We start from the raw sequence: 25171 nt of genomic DNA, 5'->3' as shown, positions 1-25171 counted from the left end.
TGTATTTCAACAAAAAAGGTGGGAACAACAAAAAGAAACACTGGTGGAAATTATGTATATCACAATCATACTTACAATCAATATACCAGAGGGTTTTTAATAAACAAACAAAGGAATAGCAAAAAACAACCAGATTAATAGATAAAGAAGCATAAAAATATATATATATTAAAAAGGCAGGAAACATTGAAATAGCAAATATTAAGATATTGATGAGGGATTTTCTTTTTCACCTTTATGGTTCAAAGTCACACACTTCAAAGACTTTAAGTAACTGACAGAATGACAAATAAAATCAGAGAAAGAGGGAGTAGCCTACAACCTTTCTACTGGCAAGAATGATTATGATATTTATCCAAGACAATGAAAAGATTTCCTAAAGTGTAAAAAGTTGACAACACGTAGCCATTTATTGCTGTTTCTTGTTACCGTTGCTAGGCAACCAGCAGAGACTGCTTCCGGCCCCAAGATGGCAAAGAGTAAAATAGCTAATTCGCCTTCCTACACCTTGACGTTTGTATGAATTAAGCAAACTAGATGTTAATATGTTTGTAGTTTATGTTTATAAATTGTAAAAAAAAAATTCCTTTCAGTAATGTTTTTAATCTAAGGTAACCGAATGCTGGCTCCTGCTAGCTAAATTGCATATTTACTGTACGTACTTGAAAGTTTTATTATGCTTCACATTAAATTAGATAGGAAAGCGAATAAGCACGCTGTTAACTAAGTTAACTAACTTTAGGAATGATTTGACATGAGGCCGGCTCTACGCTGGGGCAAGAGGGGACGGAGCCCCCTTAAATAAATGTCTTGCCCCCTCAAATCAAAATTTTAGAATTTTTTTTTTAGAAGAAGCACATTTTGATATACTCACAAAATTGATATACATGAAAAATTTGACCAAATTATCTGCAGTAGCGGAAAAATCCCCTGAAAAATGGAGACACGATACACGATTGTTAGTTGAAATCTGGATGAAGGATATTTTATTTTATTTTATTTTATTCATTTATTTTATTTTTATTTTTCAGTTTCCCCTACTGAGGGATTGCCACCGTATTGTGGTCAGGGGATTTGCATGCCTCAGTGACCTTAAGAGCTAAATCAGCAGGAGCTTAGTCTTCAGGTGGGACAGCTGGTTGGACAGGTCTGAAGGTAGAGGCCTGACAAAGTGCAATCCACTTCTCCAGGTTGGGGTTGGACACATAGACCAACAAAGAAAGCATTGTTACTATAAGCACAGAATAAATTCCCGATAATGTAATAAAAATCTGCACTTGAGTCCATTGAAAATGTAATAAAACCAGATAATGTAATAACTTCTCGATAATGTAATAAAAATCTGCACTTGAGTCCATTGAAAATGTAATAAAATCTGATAATGTAATAACTTCCCGATAATGTAATATAGTATAACACCAAGCACCTTTAGATTTCAAGAAGCTCTTGAATGCATTCGTGTGTCATGGATACCTCGTTTGTGAAAAAAAAGATAATAAACATTCAACTTTGACCTGTTGGTGGCGCTAGAGCTCTGGAGCTAGAGTTGCCTACACAGTATCACCACTTGAACCCAAGTAATGGGTGGTCTGCTGTTAAATTATTACAATATTGGGGAATTATTACATTATCAGGACCTGCGAAATGAAGGCTAACCTGATAATGTAATAACTTCCCATTAATGTTATACTTTATTACATTATTGGTTAAAAAAAAGTATATATTATATTATTGGGAAGTTATTACATTATCAGGTTTTATTACATTTTCAATGGACTCAAGTGCAGATTTTTATTACATTATCGGGGTTATTACATTATCGGGAATTTATTACATTATCAGGTTCTACAGGCCCTGATTTGCCATCTCTACCTGTGAGTTGTAGAGGCATTATATTGCAGCAGCTGACGCTAGGACCCAGCAGAGAAACGGCCTGCCTCCAGCTCCCGACCAGCGGATCTCTAATGTATCGACTGTATCTGTCAGCGGAGGCTCCACACCACACGCCTTCACACACTCACTCACTCATGGGCCTGCATTAAATTTCAACAACTCCCACATGGACAGCATCAACAGCGGAATGGAAACAAAAGGCACCAAATGTAAGTTTACTTCTTTAAACTAGAACAATGCTGCAAAAGATTTTAACGATGAGGAGTCTGAGTAAGTGTTTTACGACTTTTTGTTTTTGGCAAGTTTGCAAAGGTGAGGTAACATATGCATGTTTGTCTAATGTGTTAATTAGTCAATTTTTGCGGCTGTCAAAACTGTGGGATCGTCTCACACACCCACTGTGTTTCCTTCCTCCCACACCTCTGACTGTAGCACCCACACTGGGGCCGCCAACACTTCAATGGTTTTAGCCTACTGGGGGCAAATGGGACTATTTCTCTTAAAATGAATAGATTTTACTGAATATCTGCACTCAATCTGTTCTCACATTGCTCTCTAAACTTGTAATGTGTGTGTCTTCTTAGGACCAGGAATCAGTTGTCTGAGACACTTCCTTTCCCCTGTAATTCCCCCTCCAGTTGTACATCTAAAAACACAATGGTAGTGCACTTTAAACATAAATAACTGTGCTTTGGTTTCCCCCCCAGCTGCTTGGAGAGGCAGGGAACCAAGTACTCTTCTAAAGTCTGATTGTTGTTATAGAAAATGAACCTCACTCAACCTGAGTCAAGTCAAATAGCTGGATGTGGAAATAAGATATTTGGAGATTAGGCAGTCGTGGTTATCATTGTTTGATATTGGACACCACCAGCAGAGAATTCTTCATAGACATCTCTTGAGGGCTCCATTGCTTTTGTGTTGAAATAGCAAGAAATACAAAATGTGTTTCCTCCCCATGTGTTTTTTTTCTGGGAGGGGTGCAGTTGCCCCCTGCACAGTACAACATTTTCCACATTGTAACTGAAAACAAATACACTTGTCCCCCTTGTGGGTTTTGGCACATGGTTGGAAGTATCAGCATTAACAGGGCAAGGTGTGACCCAACTAAACATTTCAAATATGAAGTCATGAATTTAGTTGATTTTTTGGTTCGGTTGATATGTTTTTACTATTCAGCTTATGTTGCTGTATCATGTTTCTGCTTTGAGAGCTGTAGAGACTTGAGTGCTTTCCATAGACTTGTTGCCAGCCGCTAGGCAGGTAAACATGTGAGAGTGATTATAACATCCAGTCTAATGGACATTTTTACTCAACTGACTCGTGTTGAAAGGAAATGGGACAAACTGCATACATGGTACTAATCTTACTCCCAGCACCTTAACAGCCTTTTTGCCTTCAATAATAATACATTTTTTAGTCACATGCCACTAATTGGCCATCCCTCCTCACCTTGTCAGTGTATGTGGATTATGTCGATGCCACCACTGTGTTTAGTGTGTACACAGAGTATCTAAAGAAGGAAGTATTCTTAGGTCTTGTCCAGGTTGAGGGAAATCCTCGCCTGTCACTCCCATCTCTATAAACACACACACACACACATAGGAATTTCGCTTGACTGACTTTCTATCTGAGTTTTGTGTTTGTGTAAACACCACAGGAGAAAACACACGGTGATGGCTGATCCCTGGGGAGCATCCTACTGTTTACATGGTCTTTGAATCCCCTGATTGGCTGCTGCTAAATCACTTTTCCTTGACTCGTCTTAAATACCAGATTTAGTTGACAGTCGGGCTGCACAGTTAATCAAAATCGCAAAATGGTCTATAACAATATCCAAATCGTAGGAGGTGCAATATATTTTAAAGGCAAAATATGTGTCAAAATACCATATTGAATTAAGTTCTGTGTTGCTGCATATTTGACATTCCTCATATAATCACCTTTTCATCTGATATGGCAAACTAAGTGCCTTTTCACACACATGACATACAAGTAATAACATCAGTATTCATTCTGAGTCATGTTTACATCCATCTGATGAATAAGTTCAGTATTCTTTAGCAGCACTCCACTATGTTCACAACGCTCCACTATGTGCACCAGACCGTTGCTTACTTTGACTGTCAGCAGTTTGTTGCTGGGCAGGTAGTGTACAGAGAGCTTTTTAGAGCTTAGAGGTTTTTTTTTGCTAAAATCAGCTATCTGCTGGTGGTGGAAAAGTTACCAAAACAGCAAAGTTGCTGGTCATAACACCATAACAATAGGCTAAAAGGCAGTAAAGAGCTGAATGAACGGCCAATTTTCAATCGGCTTTGTGTCACTGCAGTGTGGGTAGTGTGTGCAGCTTGCTGTGTGGGATTACACAAGTTTACATATCAAGCTTAGTAAGTTTGATGAGAGGCAGGTATGAGCTTGAATGGTGGGAGTTTCTTAATATGCACGATTCAAGCCAGCTGGAGCAGCAGTGTAATAAAGGTTTTGTTTCCTCAGTCGCCTGAGCGTGCACAGTGAGGAGCAGAGCACCAGGTGGGTGTGAGAGGGGAGAGGCTGTCCCCACAGAGGTGCATTGCAGTGATGGGATTGTCTGTGATTTAGCCCAGCAGATATGATGAATTGTGTCTATTGTCAGGATTTTTTTGGAGCATATGGAAGAACTTGTGGACAAAACAGTGATCTGCTATGGATCCCACAATGATGCATAAATGTAACATGCTGCTCATGAAGCACAACTCTGCTGCATGTGCATGAAATCCCTACTTCACCCATCCTCTAATTAGGTGGTTTGCTCCATATATGCACATTCCACTGAGAAATCTATGACAAGAGATCCTATGTGTTTGTGTGAATGTGGTTTTGCTCGCGCGCACGTGCGCGCGCGCGCGTGTGTGTGTGTGTGTGTGTGTGTGAATCTGTTTTTACCCCTCATATTAGTTACACAAGTGGCTCTGAGCAACAGTTTAGTTTTTCATGATACAAATCTAAGTTTTCAGGCTCGTGGAGAATGTGTTAAGAAGGATTTGAATTGTTAAAAGTTGAATTAACATAGTGTTTTAGTTGGTCTGGGTTAGCAGGGCAGAAGAGCACAATTAAAATGCAGTCTGCTGTCGTCATCTAGCCAGTGGTCAGTGACCTCATTGTGTGTGCGCCTTTATGCTTTATTACTCATAATGCATGCCATGATCTATATTTTCATATAGCAAAAGCAGAGTTTGTTGTTGTAACTTTACTTCCACTTGAAGGTTTATATCATTCTTAAATAAGTATTCCTTTATTTTATCTAGGTCTTACAGTCTACTTGCTGGTGTAACTAAAATGTCATATTCTAGATTTTGGAAGCAAATGTTGAGTTGAAAGCAGCTTTCCAATCTTGTCCAATGGGGCCAAAGAAACAGCAGCCTTTACAACAATAAGCTCACCCAATGGTTCAGTTTGATGTCAATGCTACTTCTACATTATGACAGATTGTTTTGACAACAGATTTCAATGTTCAGCTTCATTAAAACATCCAAACCACATCTTTTGTCACTAGACTCTGTTGTAAAGCTGTTTCCAGTGGAGTACTCCAGCCTGCTCTCTCTGCAGTGCTTGGTAAATGGTGTGTTATTCCAAGTAATTGAAACACCAGCTATAATAACAAAGAGATATAAGGAGAGGAAATCACCCTCCCATATACGTTATTAATTGTACATGCAAGGTGAAAGAATTCACTTGTTTTGTTTGCACTATCAGATTTTATCAAGAGTTTTAGCCATAAAATTAATGTGCAGACTTGCTGACTATCATACATATAGTACATTATATTACACACAGCATGATATGTTATATATGCCCCATCATGTAGGAGCTGTAAATCATGGATGATTGTGGACCAGCCCTGTAAGAAGTGGAATTCCCCTCTTTAACCCTTGTGAGATGAGAAGATGACTATGATTTATATGTCTGAGATATGTGCAGGGTATTTGTATGCATGTGCACGTGTGGGTGTGCACATGTGCATTGTGTAAAGGCAATGGTCATCCTCTGCACAGCTGTTTATGTCGTGTCTCCATGGAGATATGGTGCACAACATTACAGCAGACAGCTATAGAGTGTGTATGACACTATGGTGCAAAGGACACAAAGTGACTGTGCCTGGGGTGTGCATGCATACAGATATAGGCAAAGTACTCACAGTGAAATTTGGCAGAATATCAGAGGGTCTTAGTTAGGATAGGACTTGCTTTACCTGTTATAAGTTTAATATGATGCTTGACAACAGCCATAATTTAGCTTTGAAATATGATTCATGTTAATATGCAGGTATGGGAGTGTAATAGTTTGGCCTTAGGGATACATTCAGGTTAAGAGGTAAAACAGTGCAGTACAATTCAGATAGTGCTGACAAAATGTGGTTCTGGTAAGCCCACAAAAGAAAAAGATATATATATATAACACATTCAGCACTTTTGGAAAATCATTTGATATGAAAAGTTTATTACAAGCACAGTATTGTACTTCATTTAGACCTTTTAATTGCACTGTTAAAATGTGGAAGTATACACCATCTCATCTTAGGCGCCTCAGCAGCCTCACCTTGGCCATTAAATTGTCACAAGCTGTTATTATGTCCCAAAAAGTGCACACTGTAGGTAGAATTACTAAACCACCCAGGGTTATACACACGGACCAAAGGTTTTTCGGGAAATCATTTTTATTCAGTAAAAATTTCAACTACTCAACATAATTGGAACATGAGAAGACAAAAGACACCTTAGATCATCTACAAGAAGAAGTAATGCTACATGATGGTTAGATTCAGACAACAGCAAGAAGACACTGAGAGTGTGCCCTAGTTTTCTGGTGCACAACTGAAGACAGGGCTCGACTCTGGTCAAAATCCCATTAACACGAAAAATCCCAAATGGAGACAAAGCAGCTCCTTTTCCCCCTTGCGTGTGCGTGTGTGTGTGTGTGTGTGTGTGCACAGTCATGCATGTGTGTTCTGTGTATGTTACCCTTGTCTGTGCAACATCAGTAAAGCAGTGCTTCCACTTGTAGAATAGCATCTTTCTCAGTGTGTGAATACTTTTCTGTGAGGGAGACATAGCATTGTGGTGATCTCATAGGACTGAGGGCAGATACGGGATCTGAATAATACTGACTGCACTATAGGGCCTTTGTCTGGCAGCAGGCTGAGTCAAGCCCTCTGTGCCATCTCAGACCTGAATAAATCAGAGAGCACAAGATGAAAAATGAGAAAGAGGGGAAGGAGGTTTAGCAGACGGACATCCCCTGCCTACATCATGGTCAGTTCTGTGACCTTTGACCTTTGACCTGAATCCATATTGAGAAATACCCAGATGCAGTGTTTGCCACCTGGCCAGTGCTACTATTACATTACTTCTACCCATCTGTCCATTCGCTGTAACTGTTTTTTTTCCAGTTCGGGGCCACTGGGGAGATCAGCTTTTCACATAATGCTCTGGGAAAAGACAGAGTTTGTTTATCATAGTGCTAAAGTAAAATGGCACTCGGTAAAGTCAGACCTCTGCCAAGGTCAATGGTGCATTCATGTGCTTGTCAGATGGTCCCTTTTTTCAGATTTGAGAAGTCCTTCTTCCAACTTCCGTGCGTTCATGAGCTGTAAGTCGTAATGTGAAAACAACATGGACGCTACAAAGAAGATGTGTTGTAATTTATTGTTGAAATCTTTTTAACAACATATTCAGAGCTGTTTCCAGTATTTGTGGGACAACAAAGAGCAAAGGAAACAGATGAAATCAGGAAATATGACCAGGAAACACATTTTTTCAGATCATTCAGACACCGGATAAATGCAGCACAAATGCTTTATCTTGCAATGTTAACTAAAGTGAAAACTAATTTATGTGTGTTCGTTTCCACTCCAAAACTGAATAGGTTCTCCCTTGGCCCATGATGTACCCTTCCACAAAGTTTAATGGCAGTCAGACCAATAGTTTTTCTGTAACTCTGCTAACAGACAGACAAACTGCACCGAAAACATGAACTCCTTGGCAGAGATAAGAAGCACATGTAAGGATACAACAGAATACAGTACAGTATTTGACATGATAAGTGGGGGGTAAAGGATTACATGAGGGATGAATTAGACATTAACAGGAGGAGAAGGGAACACTGTCACACAAAAACTATGGAAAAACCCTTCTTTGTGTCAGGGAAATTGAGCTGTAAAAGCTGTTAAAGATTACCAATGGGTTGTTTTCCTCCATGTCACACTATACACAATGAAAGTATTTTGTGGCACACATTTTTGTTGCCCCACATCTGTCAGATTTGGCCATTATGAAGCTCATAATGCAATCCAACCCCAGGTCCAAGCTTACTAAAACAATGCAAACACATAGTGAATAAACATAGAGGATGTTGGATGGGAAAATGAGCAGCATTGCTTTAATAACCTGACCTGTAACTGGGGCTCTTGACTCTGTCTCACTGCTGAGATAGCAGCTCCCTGCTATCTCCACTGCTTCACACTGCAGTGAAGCCATGGGTAGCAGTGGGTGTATAATGTGTGTATGTGTGCCTGAACATCAAAAGCTTCTGTGCTCCACTGCTGCCCTTCAAAAGCCAGTTAATGCCTAAACAGGTGAGTGGGAGTGCACTAACCCATAATTCTCCCACTCCATCACCATAGAAACGTCCCAGCAGCTTAAGCGGCCTAATGACTTTGAGTAGATTTCTCTCGATGTGACGTGCTCATTAGAGTGGCCTAATTAGAAGGAGTGAGGATGCACGTCTAAGCTAGAAATTAGCCAGAGACATTGTCTGCAGGATACATACACACCCCAGTTAAATGATGTCTACAAATATTTGCAACAATTTAACTGAAACCTTGCTCTACCTTATCTGCAGATTTAAATGAAGATGTGAGGCTGGGGAGTAATTATGCTGTGGAATGTGCACTCCATATGATGGAGATTATGAAATGGTGTTTTTAAGTAAGCAATCAGCTGAAGTGTATGCGTGTAAGTCAATGTACTAGCCAATTATTTCTGACTTTAAAAAAACTAGGACAGTATACTACCTAATGAATCAACAAATAAAGTCAAAGCATCTATCTCCCTGGACTGTTTCCATCTCGAGTGTATTTAATGTTTGTGTTCGTACACTTGTGAGTATCATGTTGTGTGGGATGGCATTCTCGCTGTATTTTATGATAACCCGAAGCATCTTCCCGTGTACAATAAAAACAGTGGGGAGAACATGTTTTTCCCCGCTCCGCTTAATTTGTATAACTTTACGACTCCTCCAAACCAAATAAGTTTTTCCACATGCTCCCTTCACCTGCTGCCCAACTTTGCTGGTTTTGCATTGTGCATTTGGTATGCATGTTTATTATTGTATGTTTGTTTCACGTCCACCCACATAATAAATCAACATGTCAACACCATGAGAAAGGAATTCTCACTCCATGGGAATACCTGCAGCAGCTAAAAAAAGGACCATAATAATGGCACATTCAAAAGCTCCATTATATTGTGACCCCTTTGAAATACAGTTATAGAAGCAGGGACCCTCAGTTCTACCGTATCTAGCCTCGAATCTAGGCAGTGCATTGAGAACGGGGTCACCAGAGACAGGACAGTAAATGTGGGAGTGGGTCAGCTGACAGGAAGAGGAAACAGAAGGCCGGAGGTGATAAGTGATGTCATCAGAAGAGGGAGGAAGTCCATCTCTATAGGGGGCATATGGGGCATCCCTTACAGTTGGTAAGCCCATTAACTGAAGTAGGACAGGAAAAGTGTTTTGTTGGCAGCATGTGGAATAAAATCAAAACCAGTCTCTAAGGGTGTTTATTAGTAGTCAGCCAGCATGATCTTTAAATGCCTGCTCTCATGATTTACATGTCTCTCTATAAGTGTTTATGCTACCTGTGATCTGGTTTTCTGACAGGGTGTCTGGGTTTCTACTGCACTGGATGACCTTTTTCCAGTATATTGTTTCTCTTGGAAATCTCATCTAATTTCCCCTGACCCTTCAAATGATCAAGAAAAATTAAGATTAATGTTACAAATCAAATAAAAAGTGGGGTCATTTTCTCATGGATTTTCATACAATCTAACCTCTTCTGCAGCCAACGGAGTCACCCTCTGCTGGCTATTAGAAAGAATGCAGGTTTAATGCACTTCGATATTTTATTGCCTTCACTTTTCAGACCAAGAGGTTGCCCACTGAAAGTAGCACAGTGTTGGATTTGGCTAAAAATGACTATATGCTGCATCTAGAAACAACACTAACGAGAGTGACCAAACAATACTGTTGCATGCTGTAAAATGCCCTGTAGAGCTGCAGATTTAGGTGATAATTATCTGTGGGTTCACTACTACAAGTGAACCCTTTCACATACATTGATTCATTCACCTCAAATCCAAAATGATGAATACAAAGGTGCAGCAGCAGAAAGACAGTTACATCATACAGTTGTCATCTTACTGATTCATATGATCATCCTGATAAACCAATAGTGTCTCTGTTTACCTATCACGGGCTCCGCTGGTATCAGTTTGTGAATGCCCTGACATGTTTTTTTGCTGGGGAGAGGAGGACTGTCAGACTTGGGAAATGCCTGGAATCTGAGGAGTAAAGTGGGAGGAGATTTCATCATGATAGGGCACAGACTGGTGAGAGACGACATTGTTGGCACAGCTCTTAGTGTAATTAAAAAACCTCAAGCACATCTGGTCATCTGGCTTACCTCACCTTTGTTAGCATGTGATGGCTGCACACACCTCAGTGATTTATGTGAAGCAAATAGGTGTGATAGGTCAGTGGGTTTTTGAACTACAGATGTGACATCCAATTTTCTATCTGTGTTGTAAATGTTATGATTCAGCTATTTTCTTTTAACTTGCATGTCCCAGCTTTGATGACTGAGTTGGAAGTGGTATTTAGATAACCTTCACACGGCATGAAGATAACATTCAAATCCTGCTGTCTCTTAACTGAAAAACCTCTCCTGTGACTCACTTAACATGAGATAAGATTGTGCTTTCTCACAAAAAGGAAGAAAAAATGTTTTTCATTTCCTTTCAAAAGTTGCTGGGTCATAATGTTCAGCTGACCTTAGCGGTGAGACAAAGTAAGACTCCCACATTTTGTGTCTGGACACCTCAAAGTCTTCAACCTGCAGTGCTCTTTCATGTCAGATCAGGTTGGGAAATGGCTGTATATCCAACATGTCCAAAGACAATAAGGAAGGGGAGACTTCCAAGAAAAGCCCAGCAGTTTTCATTAGATACTGATCTCTTGTTGAGTCACAGATGGTACAGTCGTTTGATTTCTCACAGCAGCTTTGTCTAGCAGGAGTTACATCTTTGAGGTTATAACTATGTTTTGTATAGCAGACTTGATTAGTCCTACTTACTGTTTATCTGGAAAATACATCAATTTTCTTAATTAGGAAACCTGAATACGTCCGTCCTGCAAGCATCAGTTTTACACAAACACATGAGAGCTATTGAACCCAGTCGTAACGTGAAGAAAAAATGTGTTTTTTACTACCCGATGTGTTTTCCCGTCCCTCCTCTGGCATCCATGGCCCCGTGTGAGTTCACAGCTTTACTCAGGAGGTCAGAGGTCACATTTAGTCACAGTGAGGAGAGTCGGTAGTCTATCAGGGTGTGTCTGTGGTATTTGTCACAGCTAGAGAGAATTTTGTCAAAGTTGGAAAACACTTGAAATACCCTAGGGAAGCTACAGTATCTGGCCTGTGTATCAAATTAGATGGTAGGAGGACTTCCTGTCTACATTATTAGGCAATTAATTTTCCATTTTTCAACACTGACATCCTTGATATTTATGCAGGGTTCTATATTGTTAGAGGTCATGGTGGTCTCAAAACTAAATAATGTTTTGGCGCCAGCCTAAACGTTATAACACGTGAATTATGACAAGCTGGAATTGAATGTCTGCTCGTATGTAAGTAAGTCTTGTTTGCTTTTTCTTTAATCTCATTCCAAGTAAATGGTTACTATGGACAAACAAACAAAGAAAAGAGTGATAACTACAGAGGAGGAAACTTTAAAAAAAAGAGAAAAAGTGAAAGTGAGATCCAAAAACACGCCTGCACTTACTGCTTATTGCTGTAGATGGTGCCAAGCAGAACAAAACAGAGATCTTCGAGATTTTATCTTTAAATAAAATACACATTTTAATTTAAAAGAAACATAATTTTGCCAGTTAGATTATTTTTTAAGCAAGGTTCTTGTTTTTGTGCTCTGACTACATTTAAAATACATCTTTGATGATCTCGCAAAAATGATGGAGTTGATTACTTTGAACATTCAATGTTCCTTTATCCCCAAACCATTTGCTCTCTTGCCAAGGCTTTTTTCAATCAAAACAAGTAAAAACAACACAATGTGGTTTCACTGAAGGTTATTTACTGTATTTCTTCATTCTCCAGGAGCAGTGCCTTACTGGAAGGAGAAAAACCTGAAAAACAATTTAAGATTAGAGGTGCTGGCTGCTGATTACAGTCTTCATGTTAAGCTAAACTTAGTATCGTCCTATTTGCCGTATCTCATCTAACATTTGAAGCGTTCAACAAAAAGGTGAATAAGCTTATTTGAAATGTATTATATAGGTAAGTTAAAAAGGGTTCAGTGGTTAAGTATGGCTTCAAAACAACAGGTGATCTTACAAAACGCTGGTTCCAAAAAGTTGCATGTATGTCAAAAAGGATAAGCAGATTATTGCATTCTGTTTAATTTACATGTTAGACAACATCCCAACATTTTTGGAATCGGGTTGCATCTTATATCAGCAGCTGATACTGTTTTCATTCTGCAGCTGATATACAGTGTGTTATGTCTGCTCATGTTAGTTTCTACATTGCTGTGCACATGGTTGTGTATTTGTGTGTGTGTGCTGGTGGGTTTGTTTGTGCAGCGTTGGTGCTCTTGTGATTGAAGGCAGCGTGTTGCATCGTGTTGGGGCACATGCGTCTGCCTTGAGGCAACGAGTCATCCACGTGTAACTTCGAAAAGTCTCAACTTGCCTGTACCTCTAGCCCACAGCCTTCACTCAAATCTCCTCTGTATCTTTCACTTTGCATTTACACATACATTAATTTGACATATAAAAGTTGCCGCTTGTAGAACCTGCTTCACTGGGAACATTTTTACTGATTTTTATCAAAAAGTTACCCTGTTGAAGACCCTCTAATGTAAAGTTGTAGTACAATGCCTTACTGTACCATCTGGTATGTCAATGGGTTCATTGGCATCATCTGGATGGCAGCCTTTATGTGAAACTAGTTAAAGGTTAATAATGTATTGAGGGGAAGAATGTGAAAGAATAAAGAATGTGAGTTAGCTATTAGTCGGCATGTGTGTGTTTACACAGCAAGCCTTTCCCAGGTGCTATACGATCCCTAGGATTACAGCGGAGGGGCTACACACACACACACACACACACACACACACACACACACACACACACACACACACACACACACACACACATACACACACACACACGCACACACACACACACACACATACACACACAGAGCACCACCACCACCTACCCCCCTGAAAGAACAGAGAGGAGGGGAGACAGAGTGGGAGGGAGGTACCGGGAGATAACAGATCAGAGGGAGGAAGGGAGAGGTAAAAGAAGTGTGAATTCAGCAGTAGGCAGAGTATAGCTCACCTCCACTACAAAGACTTCACAGGACCAAGCACACAGGGAGGCTTTGATTTTGGAATATCTCCTCCAGTATCTGCTTGTGTATGAATGAACCGGTTTGTCTCCTTCTTAACCTTGGAAAATGGTGGGACTCTCATCCACTGCTGTCGAGGGTAAGTGTTGAAGGGAGCTCATCAGGATATTAACACAGCAGGTATCTAAAGATATGTAAATAAACGGAACAATGCCAAGACACGGGCTGTGAAGGTGTTGTAAACATGAGACTGAATGCGAGACATCAGGTGATGTTTACTTCGTGCCTTAAGCATCATGCCAGCTTGCTGAAATACCAAGAAAAGCAGCAATGTTGAATTGTTAAGAAAGCAGCCACCCAGACTCAGTCGTGAAACATTGCAACTTTTTAAGCCACTAGAGACTCTTTGTGGGATGCAAATTCTTGTGTGATTAGCTGGAATGTCTGCCTGCAACAATGTTGTGAAACGGAGTTGCTGCCGAATGACTGAATTTTGTCACTTTCGACATACTGTGATTTCTTTTGGGGTGTGTGAGTGTGTAATGTGTGGAAAGATAAATAAGCTGAGCATGAAGAAAGCCCTTGGCGTGAAAAGGAGGGAGAAGAAAAAAACCCCTGTGCAGCCGATTGAGGTCACATTATTCTTCATATCAGGATTTGTTGGACATGTTAGCACAGGTGCTCAACTCGCTGACATTACTCACCCCCACCACCACCATCACCACCACCACCACCCCTCTCTCCCTCTCACTCCCTCACACAGATTATACAGAAGGTCTGCTAATGCAGGCCTCTTTCAAAGACCTGAGTCTGCACTGTTAAACAAACTTCTCTCTGTGTTTCACTACACATGCACACTCACACAAACACACTTTGCAAAGGCTTGCACTATTAACAAGGTGAGGAATGTGTCTAGTGTTTAACAGTGATTGTGAGACAAGTGTGAGGAGGTAAATGTTTGAGCTTTGAATGGCTCAACACATTCCTGCATGGTGCACTGCCCGCACACATCTTTTGTGCTAAAATATCGTGTTTTCTCTTATGGATTCAAAAGTAAAGTTGTTTGTCCTTCTTTCTGCTGCAAATATTCAAATGTTCACCCTGTTCTGACTTTAAAGGATTGTTTTGATTTTTTTGAAGTGGGGTTGTATGAGGTATTTAAACATCTGAGTATTTACTACAGTAGATGGCGGTCATCGGTTATAGTCTGACTTTGGTTTTTTAAAGGGTTAGTTTGGTTGACCAACGTCAAACAAGGACAAAAATAAACTAATCAACTGAGGAGCAGTAGACTAGCATCTCCCGTGTTTGGCAGAGTAAAATTACTATTTTTGTTAATGGAGTCTGGTGGCTTTGACAAGAGCATATAACTGCTACAGTTATTTTAGGTGGCTTGAATACATTTTGCTGCCCATCTTCACAGCAGTACAATTCTTAGTTTCCTTTCTGGTACTCCTGCCTGCTTTTTTGAAACAGGGAGCTTGCCAACTGCCATCCATTGCAGATAATACACTGAATATGGATAATAATCTCATACAACCCCCTTCAAAAACACCAAACTATCCCTTTAATCAAACCATATCCAACCTGTCTTCATGTAGCATTATTATCATATGCAAGCTTCAGTGTGGTTTCCCTCAGGTGCTAGGCTCACAATCTGTTTTATCTGGCTTTTAAACACATCAAAGACACACATCACACTCACACAAACACACAGAGTTACAGCAGGGATTTAAAGATTCATGTGCTGAGAGAACCCATGTGAGTAGTGTGGTGTTGATTATAAAGGCAAGGCGGGGGATTTAAGGGTGGTCTTATGCATCTCACATGCCAAATACTACGTAGTAATTCCTCTTTGCTCATATTGGCACGAGAATCACAGTGTAATCGTCAAATTGGATAATAAGCTTTTTAGAGCACTGGTGCAAGTGAAATAGTGAAATAGTTTTATGAGTGTTTTCACGCCAAGTCCTTGAAAGCAACGCCTTGATTTCTGAGTTATATTAGATTTAATGCTGACTGGTGTAAATTTCAGTTTCTCTCTGCTGTGAATGAGTCATGCAGTGGATAAAGTTCTGTCTTTCACTCGGCTAGGGGAAGCCCAGTGGTGCACTGCAGCCAGAATCTAAACAGCTGGAACCTCTGGCAGAGAGACAGCGCTCGCCAGGCCAAAACATCCCACTCTCATGAGTTTCCTTTCCTTCCCAGACCCCCACTTCCTTATTTCCCTTGGGTGAATAAGATCTTAATGAGGAGACATTCCAGGTCCCTGCATGAATTAATTCCTCATGCCCTCAGTGCGAGCGTGCTTTTTATGACAATAGAAGGAAACGGCACTCGTAAATAAATGGTTGAACAAACGCAGGCAAACACACACCTACTGTAGCTCTTGCTGCTTCTGACTGTAGCCTTGGCAGGGCATAGTGAAGCCCATAGGAAGACCCACCTCAGGAAACTATGTCTGTCTTTAAGGAGTGGGAGAGGCCTGAAAAAGGGCCGGGCCATTTTGGCCTAAATCTTCTATCCTGATATAGGTCATGTCATATCTGAATAATGATATAGCTCATAAAAATTATCATGTTTTTTGGTAATTCAATAACTCAATAGTCTATATATGACATAAACACATGGTAAAGCTTAGTTTTCCTCCAGTGAAGCTTCACTCTACAATAAGGGGCCTTCTGATTATGCACAGTAGTGTTTCTCACGCTGGCACTGCCAGGGAGTTCCCACTCGGCCCACAGTCTTCATGTTATGATGACATCACAGGTTTAACATTCACTTTTCTGGGTTTGAGTAAAGTTTTACAAAAATAAAACCTCCATGGATCAAAAATGCATAACAGAAAGAGACATAATTCACTTTGTTTTCAGTTGGACTCATCCTGTAAACAGTTTTACAGATGTCTCTTTTATATTAGTGGTCTATTAGGAAAATGCTTTTTGTGCTCAAGGGGGATTTTTCACTGCAATATCACAAGTGGCCACTTCAAAAGTTGGCCTCTAGTTTGTCATCCAAATAGCAAATATTGCTATAGTTTGTTTTTTCATCAATATAGAAATTACACAGAAACATATAAAACAATATACATTTATATATCATTTTACAATATATATCGTCATGTCGCCCAGCCCTAGTCTGAAATGTAGAACACACATCCTGTACAAACACCAGACACATCTCTCAGATAATCAAGAGTTTCTACCTGTCAGTGGTGATTACATACAAGATTGCTGTGTCAGAGTAAAACATTTAGGAGTCCAACATTCTGCCTGAAGTCATTAATATGCTCCTCAAACTGGCACACACTCATGTAACAGCACAGCTTGTTGACAGGTGCACCAAAGTTCACTTTTGACACTCCCCACTAAATACACAAGCATTCTTGTGTGTTTTACCTTTTTTTTTTTTGCATGTGTGCAAGTCTATACGTGTGTGTTTGTTTACTTGTTGCCATATGACCGCCTACCGAACAAAAGACTTTTCTGGCTCAGCAGTTGTCCCGTGGCTGAACTCTGCAAGATGCACGGTTCAGCAGGTCTAATGCAGCTGGACTGTGAAAATTGGGCAGCAGGGGAGTTAGTGGGAGAAAAAAAAGATGGAGGGAGTCGGGGGGAGGCAGACAAGTGTGCCAGCATTGACTCAGCCAGTTGTCAGGTTTGCTGGGGATTTTCAGGATTATAGAGGCAGAGAAATGGGTATTAGGATACAATAATACGGAGGCAAAGAATACAAAAGTAGCAATTAGCAGAAAGAACGCAGATTGCATGTGTGTGTCAGAAAATCAGATGAAGGAATCCAAACACACATCAGCAGCAGGTTGCGGACCTGTTCTCATGACGTCCAGCAGCTGGGGGAGTGAGATAGTTTATTTATGTGAAAACAGGGAGTGGAGCAGATCAACACTGTGGCTCATATATTCCTATAAGCTAAGTGTTACAGAGCCTGCAGAGTCTTGTGAACAATGTGTATTGCTGTAGGTCTGGCTGTCTGAGCCAGCTTGTGCTTTCTGTGAGTCCAGAACTTTAACTCTCTCCACTGTCAGATAAAGATCAGGTGCCATGAGACTGTACTTGCTGGTACATTTGGCTCCCTCAGGGCTCTGTAAAGTGGTGCTTCAGCTATTCTTGTCAGAATCTCATATTTCTGCCAACATCTTTACAACCTTTGCATCACAGTTAATTTACCTTTACAGCATTAAGAGTGACAGGTGATTGAAATTTGGATTTGTGCCCATCAGCCTGAGCCAGCAACATTCCAGAGCTGCGGCAGCAAGGCAACACTCGTTTTCTGTGCTTCTTGTTCTGGTCTTATTCTGAGTTATTTTTGGTAGCTTCACTTCCAGTTCTGTGTTAATAAGCAATTAGCAAAGGTGTTTCCTGTCACTTCTGCCTTTTGTTGTTGTTTAGTCTGGTTGGTAAACGAGAGAGGAAGACTGTGATAAGGTGGCAGATTGATATTGACAAACTGTGAAGCAAAGTGACAGAAAATGAAAGAAAAACACAGAAAGCAAAGCAGAAAGAGGCTCTCTGACATACAGCCCTTTGGTTTGTTTTGACTTGTCAGTCTGACCTTTGCCCTCCTTGCTGATACATTGAACCCATGCCTCCCCTGACCTTTGACCCCTCTGTGCAGCAATGGAGGTGCTGGTGAGTGAGCTGGGCGTCCTGCTGAAGATGCTGGACCAGGAGAACCTCAGTTCTACCACGCAGGAGAAGAAGACCTCAGTGTGGAACCTCCTGCAGCAGATCCAGCCATCAGGTCAGTGAGAGGAGGAAAGACTTCTCTCTGTCTTACCTTGGTTTCATTCTCTTGTTTCTTCTGTGTTTTATTCATAATTAAATATGCAATCTACTTGACGTTTTAAAGGTCTCTTTCTTTGCCTCAAGTTTCAGGAACAGACTACATTTACATGAACTCAGCAGTGTACAGAAATGGCACCAGCTTTGTGGAGTCCCTATTTGAGACATTTGGTGAGTTTGATGAGTATTGATGGTGATCCTACATAGTGCTGTAAGATGTAAAGCTATCCATATACAGGGTTACCACAGATTCTTAAAAAAGCCATTGACTCATTATTCTAAATATGAGGCCCAAATTAGTATTAAAATGTCTTAAATCAATTTTTCAAATGCTCAGACGTGGGTTTTGTAGGATTAAATTGTTTTTCTTATGTTGCATCATTGCAAAGAAAATTGGTAATTTATTAGTAAATGGATAAAAGGAATGATCAGAGCAGAGGATACAATGTCTGCTAGATATACATTAGCTATAAATTGGCCGTGGAACAAAGATTTCACAACATGGCAGAATACCGCACAAGGTAATTTAGACCAGGCTCACTGTATTTTATGCAAAAGTTATTCAAACTTGACACAATGGGAGTCAAAGCAGTGGAATCCCACATGCAGAGTGTAAAACCCAAAATTGCCAAGAAAACTTTCCAACAAACACCAGGCCAACATCAAGACATGTTTTATGGTGTAACATTTGGGCAAAATTGTTGATTGCTTAATGTTTTTTTCCTTCAGTTTTGATTATTGTAAAAATGGACTTGAATTTCATTCAGAGTAGCAATACAAAGTCCTTAAAACGTCATAAATCTAACTTCCCTGAAGCTGTAGGAACCCTGTATATGAAAGTGCTGTAGATATTGTGTTCTCTTTGTATGAGCGTGAGTTCAAATGTATGCTGTTTTTTTTTTGTTATTGTCTGTTTTTATAGACTGCAAGCTTGGAGACCTAAAGGATGTTACAGATGATCTGAAAGAAGACAAAAACACACAATCTGACACTTTAAAACAGGCAAGTGGCCAATAGTTCATTTTCTACCTTGTCCCTTTCCAGAATGATCAATTTCATATGACACTGTGTGTGGGATGTATGTTGTTGTATATATGCTGTTCACACCATCCAAATCCAACTTTGCAGAGAGCTTTTGCACCTCAATGAATTGAGGGAAAAAACGCAAAGAAAAACAGAGATTGTATTCCATGTTGTGGGGGTTTCCCATGCACACATGCTCATCACTCTGCAAGCTGTTGGAAAAGTAAAGATTTAGGGACCCGCCCAGAGCCCATGTGTCTAATTTATGATATAATTTTAAGGCTTTAACTATGTATCTCTTTGATGATGAAGCTCTAAGGCTGTGAAAAAAAGAAAAATCTTTCATGGTTATGAGGGAAATTTGAGAGTTGTGTTTGTGTGTTACCATTTCACAGAACTGTGCAGACTCCTCAGCCCCGCACTCAGCTGACTCTCCTCCCCCTCTGCCCACAACTCCTCCTCCTGAGGACTATTACGAGGAAGCAGTGCCCCTCAGTCCTGGCAAGTTGCCCGAGTACATCATCACACGAGGTCAGCATCTTCCCGCTTCTGCTGAACTCAGTGCCCTTAGTGTCATGTTGCTGTAAAAACCACTAAGTCTGTAATTACAAAGTACAAGTTACATTAAAAGGCACGATGGAACATAAGGACTAATTAGGATTTTTTTCCTTCCATTTTCAGTCAGGCCTAGTCCTCCCAACTCAATAGAGGATGGGTATGAAGATGCTGATAACAACTACCCCACTACCTGCATAAACACACATCGCAAAAACTCCTGTGAGTTCAAAACAAAATATTACCCCCAGATTTACATTATTACTAGATAAAAAGCCTGTTTTTAAAGCTCTTCTCTGTTGTCCTCTCAGACAATGACTCTGATGCTCTGAGCAGTTCCTACGAGTCCTACGAAGAGGATGAGGAAGAGAGGAGCCCCGGTGTTACACTCACTCATCAGTGGCCCTCTGTTGAGAGCTCCATGCCTCCTGCCAGGGACTGCCGTATCTGTGCCTTCCTGCTGCGCAAAAAACGATTCGGCCAGTGGGCGAAACAGCTCACTGTCATACGGGAGAACAGACTACAGGTGAGAAGTCTCTGATGTAAGTAACACTGTTCTTACACCAAGCTGGGGAGGCACAAGAACATGAACAGATCTTCGTTTTCTAGGACTCTGGGAAAATAGGAGAACCTGGTGCAGTGGTGGAGTGAACAAGACAATATCAAAAGTGTTTTTTCCCTGCATGTATGAAATCCACCAACCAGCACTTTTTTAGTGACAAATCTTAATTTTTGCCTCTCATTCCCACAGTCTTCTGCCCCTAAAATAGCTAAGCTAACACACATAGGCCAGTAGTGAATATTAAAAAGAAAAAAATCAACATATAAAGTTTGTACTCAAATACAGTTTATGGATTATGTTAATGCCAAATTGCCAATATAATGTCTTTTATCTTGTTTTTTCTAAAGTTATGTGTTTTTATGGATACCAAATGAATTATTTAATTGTCAAAATGTATTATTAGTCTTGCAAATAGTGACCCTGCAAAATGCCCAGTCTTTCCAAAATCTTATTGTCTGTGACTAAAAACTCACATTGTCTTCAGATGTGAAAGGTTGTCAAACTTTAGTCTTCTACTGTGTCACAGACACAAGTCTTCGAGAAAGCATGCAATAATGCTTTCAGGATAGATACACAATGCAGTTTGTCTCTTCTTAAACTTTCTATTCTGTGACCTCCTCTCTGCAGTGCTATAAGAGTTCTAAGGACACAAACCCCTATGTGGACCTCCTGCTGCCCCAATGCACTGTTGTATATGCGCCCAAAGACAGCAAGAGGAAGCACCATGAGCTCCGGTTCACCTTACCAAATGGAGATGCACTGGTGCTGGCTGTACAAAGCAAGGAGCAGGCCCACAGATGGCTGAGAGTGAGCTACACTTTTAAATTATATGCATGCATGCAGGAATACAGGCTTGTAACAGAGCCATTAATCTTGTTGACAATCAGAGGAAGTGACAATGTGGAAAAACAAACCTCAAAAGGAAGCGAACAGTCAAGAGTGATACGTAAAATATCACCCACAGGTTGTCAAAGAGGTGAGTGGTCAGAGCGCAGGGCCTGAGGAATCCGCCTCCCCCATCATCCCAAGAAAAATTGAACTTGACAAGGTAAGAGCAGGAGAGAGGATGTTTGTGTCGGCACGTCCCTGTCATTTTTATCTTCAAGACATAATTTATCTTTACAGCTGAGGTGTGAGGAAAAGTTGGTGGCAAGCAGCAATTGTGTTGTCAACATCAATTTTCCTAAAGAATCGTTTGGCTCCGCACAGTGCACAGTGATAGCTGTATTTGGCTTGCAGAACAAAGAGGAGATATGTAGCGTAATTGGGTGTTAAGGCAGCAATGATAGGGGTGGTGGTGAGTCAGTGTTGGAACAAGCACATCCTCTTTAAAGCTAACCAACCTGCCAGAACATAAACTGCAAAAGGCCCAGTCATGAAGGAGAGCATGGGATGAAGAGAGAGGGGCCACCATAAGAACTGAAGAAGGGAAGAGTCATATTATAGATAATAAGAGCAATCCAGATGCACATACCTGAAAGCTTGTTAATGAATTGTCTCAAGTATAGTTATTTAGCTCGTAAGTAAGACTAGTGTTGACGGCTAAGCTCTAGTTTGATCCTGGCACACAGCCCGATTCTGTGTAGGATTTGGACTGTGTTGCTGCTGAAAGTCTAAACCTGTATTCTGTGCTTTTTCCTCAGAGGCTATCTGCAGAGAGAAACACATCAGACTCAGACAGTGTGGGTGTGTCGACTGGAGAGAACTGCAGAGAGAATGGTGAGACAGAGACACACACAGCCACAAATGATTACAGCAGCTGCTGTAAATCATAGTAATGCAATGGCCATTTACTAGTTTCTTTTCAACTATATCTGTCTCATTGTGAAATTAGGCAGCTATTTTAGATTTAGTCTTCATCTTAAGATGAAAATCCTTTGTACATTTTGTGTTTCAATTTCATTTTATTAATGTTTAGTCTACTTCTAGTCATTGCAGTCAAGTTTTTAAATTCAAATGTTTCTCTTAATTTTGTAAGCTATCATTTGGTTTGGTCAAATTTTAGGTGTTTATATTATGTTGAACATTTTAGTCCTAGTCTAGTCAAAACCAGTAATTCGTTTTAGTACATATTTGTCATTTTACCACATATTTCACAAAAGAGTTTATTTGATAATTTTCTGGAGGAAAAAAACACAGGTTGAATGATTAATAATGAGTTAAAGTTAATCAAGCCTCTGACCGTAAACTCTATGCATTATGGGAGCACAGTTGTCAGGACTGAGGACAAGTGACACAAAGATAGAGACAGACTGACTTTTTCTTCAACAATACTGCGTGTAGATATCTTCACAGTTGGTGTTTAATGACATGGTGCCGCCTATTCGCCATCTTGTCTAAGTCATGGCACAGAAGGTCATTGACAAGCATTTCATTATAGGTTTCTTTAAAGAAATTAACACTGATCTGTCTCACAGTCCTCAGCAGCCAATAGAGTTTGCTCAGTTGTCATCACATAACTTAATATCTTACAGTTCCCACATGCCAACAGCACCTGTTTAATCCTTCCATTCTTGATGCAGGCAAGGTGAAACGGGGAGCTTTGGCTGCTGGCCGTAAAATCACACGTATCATCAGCTTCTCTAAGAAGAAGCCCCCCCGACCAGGAGAACCCCGGAGCGACCCTGGACAAGGTCAGACACCATTTCACTGTCACTCTTTAGCTCTCTTGAGCCTTTTTAGTCCTATTTGCTCTCCAGATGCATCATGTGTCTTTCTCTTCTCACCACGAAGGCCACCTGTCCGTGCTGGTGAATCAGGTGTGGCGTGAGCAGTGGTGCTGTGTGTGCAGAGGCTCCCTGCACTTCTACCATGATAAAGGAGACCTTCGGACCTCCCTGCCTTCACTTCCTCTCCACGGCTGCGATGTGGTCCCGGGGCTGGGACCCAAACATCCTTTTGCTTTCCGAATCCTACGGAACAGCACAGAGTTGGCTGCTATGGAGGTAAAATACTGAGCAAATGTTCCCTATGTTAATAGATTAGATTAGACTTTATTAATCCCACAGCGGGGAAATTTCTTTGTTACAGCTGACCACAAAAATGTTCACACAAAATGATTTCCCTTTAAGATAAAAATAGAAAAATAAACAATATAAGAAAAAGACATTAGACAAAGACATTATACAATATACAATATACTATATACAACTTAGTGCAAGTTAAGTGAAGAAAGTGCAGAGTGCAAATTATATGCAAAAATGTGCAGAAGAGAAAGAAAGAAAACTCCAACACGTTCAGGTTGTGCTGGTGTTGTACAGTCTTATGGCAGCTGGAATAAATGACCTGCAGAAGCGTTCCTTCTTAATATTTCCATTTGAACAATAACTCAAATTACTTTGTGTAATTCTCTATATGATTGAGGTTTTACAGTGTGCAATTTAGATGTTTGGCGCCACCTGAATATTTAAAGCTGATTTGTCTTGTCTCTTTTTAGGCGAGCAGCTCTCAGGAACTTGGAAGGTGGCTCGGTGTCATCTTGGCAGAGACAGGCTCGGCGACAGATCCAGAGTCACTGCATTACGACTACGTTGACGTGGAAACCATCGCTAACATCCGCGACGCTGCACGACATTCCTTCCTGTGAGTGAGACAGAGAGGGGGGAGTTGGAATATTTGAACGGGGTCAATGCAGGGCTACTGACCAATGCAATGATGTTTAGACCTCACGTAGATTTAATTTTTCTCTCCTAGGTGGGCCACGTCCTCCAGCACTAGCACAGACTCCAGGACATATGACGAGGTTCCTAATGAGGACATGCAGGTGGGGTGCATGTGCTCACAAACATTTTCCAATTTCAGTTATGTGTAATGCTTTACTTTGATGTGATAAGATTAGAAGCTTCATGTCTGTGTGTGTGCAGCTGTTTGGCGCTGTAATTGTCTGAATATGACACACAATATCAGTCATCCAAACAGACAGACAGTGCTCTGTTACATGTCTATCAATGACGGCTTTTTGTACGCCGGAGGATAAGCATGGGAGTGTGTGGGCATGGGAGAGGAAAAAAAGACCAAAAAAAGAAAAAGCAATCAAACTGATGACAGGAAGCCAAGAGGTCATGGCAGTTTTACAGCCTGTAAACTCCTTTCTTAACCCCACTGACATGCACTTAAACTGCTTCTCACCTCCTACAGCCACAAACATACACACCTCAGTGGTCTCAAACCAATAAATCTGAAGATTAGTTCGCTGCTATATAATAATATACAAACTTTGCCATCTTTTCTCCCTCTGTCCTCATCCCTCTTGATGCATCCTCCCACATCTGTCATGTCCCCCCACCCTTTTCTACTCCACCCAGTCAGTGGAGAACCACAGGCAGCAGTCTGGGAGTCAGACGAAGCGGCGCTCAAGTTTCTCCAGCAGCGACTCTGACAGAACCAAGCCTTTAGTCTCCCTCAAACGAACAGGCTCAAGTAAGTAAAAAAAAACACATCTTCACCTCCGTCAATGCTGAACCTGTTCTCATTATCTGTACTGATGGGTTAATGGAAGTCTTTATTTATGCAGTGGAAAAACTGTCTTTTGCTGCAGTGTCCTGTTTAACCCATTGAAGCCTGGAAAGCGGATACGTCGTTTTGTAGTATTTGTATAAGCTCTCAAATACTTTTTGAATTTCATTTCTATCTGCTACAGAGGCTGAAATA

General features: G+C 40.7%; 1 protein-coding gene across 2 annotated transcripts in view; it reads left to right on the top strand.

Moving 5' to 3' along the window:
• The first annotated feature begins 1900 nt into the window (after positions 1-1900).
• afap1l1a (actin filament associated protein 1-like 1a) overlaps positions 1901-25171 on the top strand; it is a 29059-nt gene continuing 5788 nt past the window's right edge. The window contains exons 1-15 of one of the 2 annotated variants that reach the window (XM_059346647.1): positions 1901-2102; positions 18215-18340; positions 18469-18552; positions 19304-19383; positions 19800-19935; positions 20086-20181; positions 20271-20485; positions 21149-21328; positions 21486-21569; positions 22165-22240; positions 23044-23154; positions 23255-23466; positions 23958-24103; positions 24215-24284; positions 24826-24940. In XM_059346647.1, coding sequence (XP_059202630.1) covers positions 2060-2102; positions 18215-18340; positions 18469-18552; positions 19304-19383; positions 19800-19935; positions 20086-20181; positions 20271-20485; positions 21149-21328; positions 21486-21569; positions 22165-22240; positions 23044-23154; positions 23255-23466; positions 23958-24103; positions 24215-24284; positions 24826-24940 — 1774 coding nt within the window. In that variant the 5' untranslated portion in view covers positions 1901-2059. Of the gene's footprint in view, positions 2103-13570; positions 13719-18214; positions 18341-18468; positions 18553-19303; positions 19384-19799; positions 19936-20085; positions 20182-20270; positions 20486-21148; positions 21329-21485; positions 21570-22164; positions 22241-23043; positions 23155-23254; positions 23467-23957; positions 24104-24214; positions 24285-24825; positions 24941-25171 lie in introns of those variants that run through there. The other variant, XM_059346648.1, reaches the window with a different exon arrangement.

Source organism: Centropristis striata, chromosome 12, assembly GCF_030273125.1.
Source record: "Centropristis striata isolate RG_2023a ecotype Rhode Island chromosome 12, C.striata_1.0, whole genome shotgun sequence".
Classification (NCBI taxonomy): domain Eukaryota; kingdom Metazoa; phylum Chordata; class Actinopteri; order Perciformes; family Serranidae; genus Centropristis; species Centropristis striata.
Note: the sequence above shows the minus strand (reverse complement) of the source record. Positions and strands in the feature narration are given on the sequence as shown.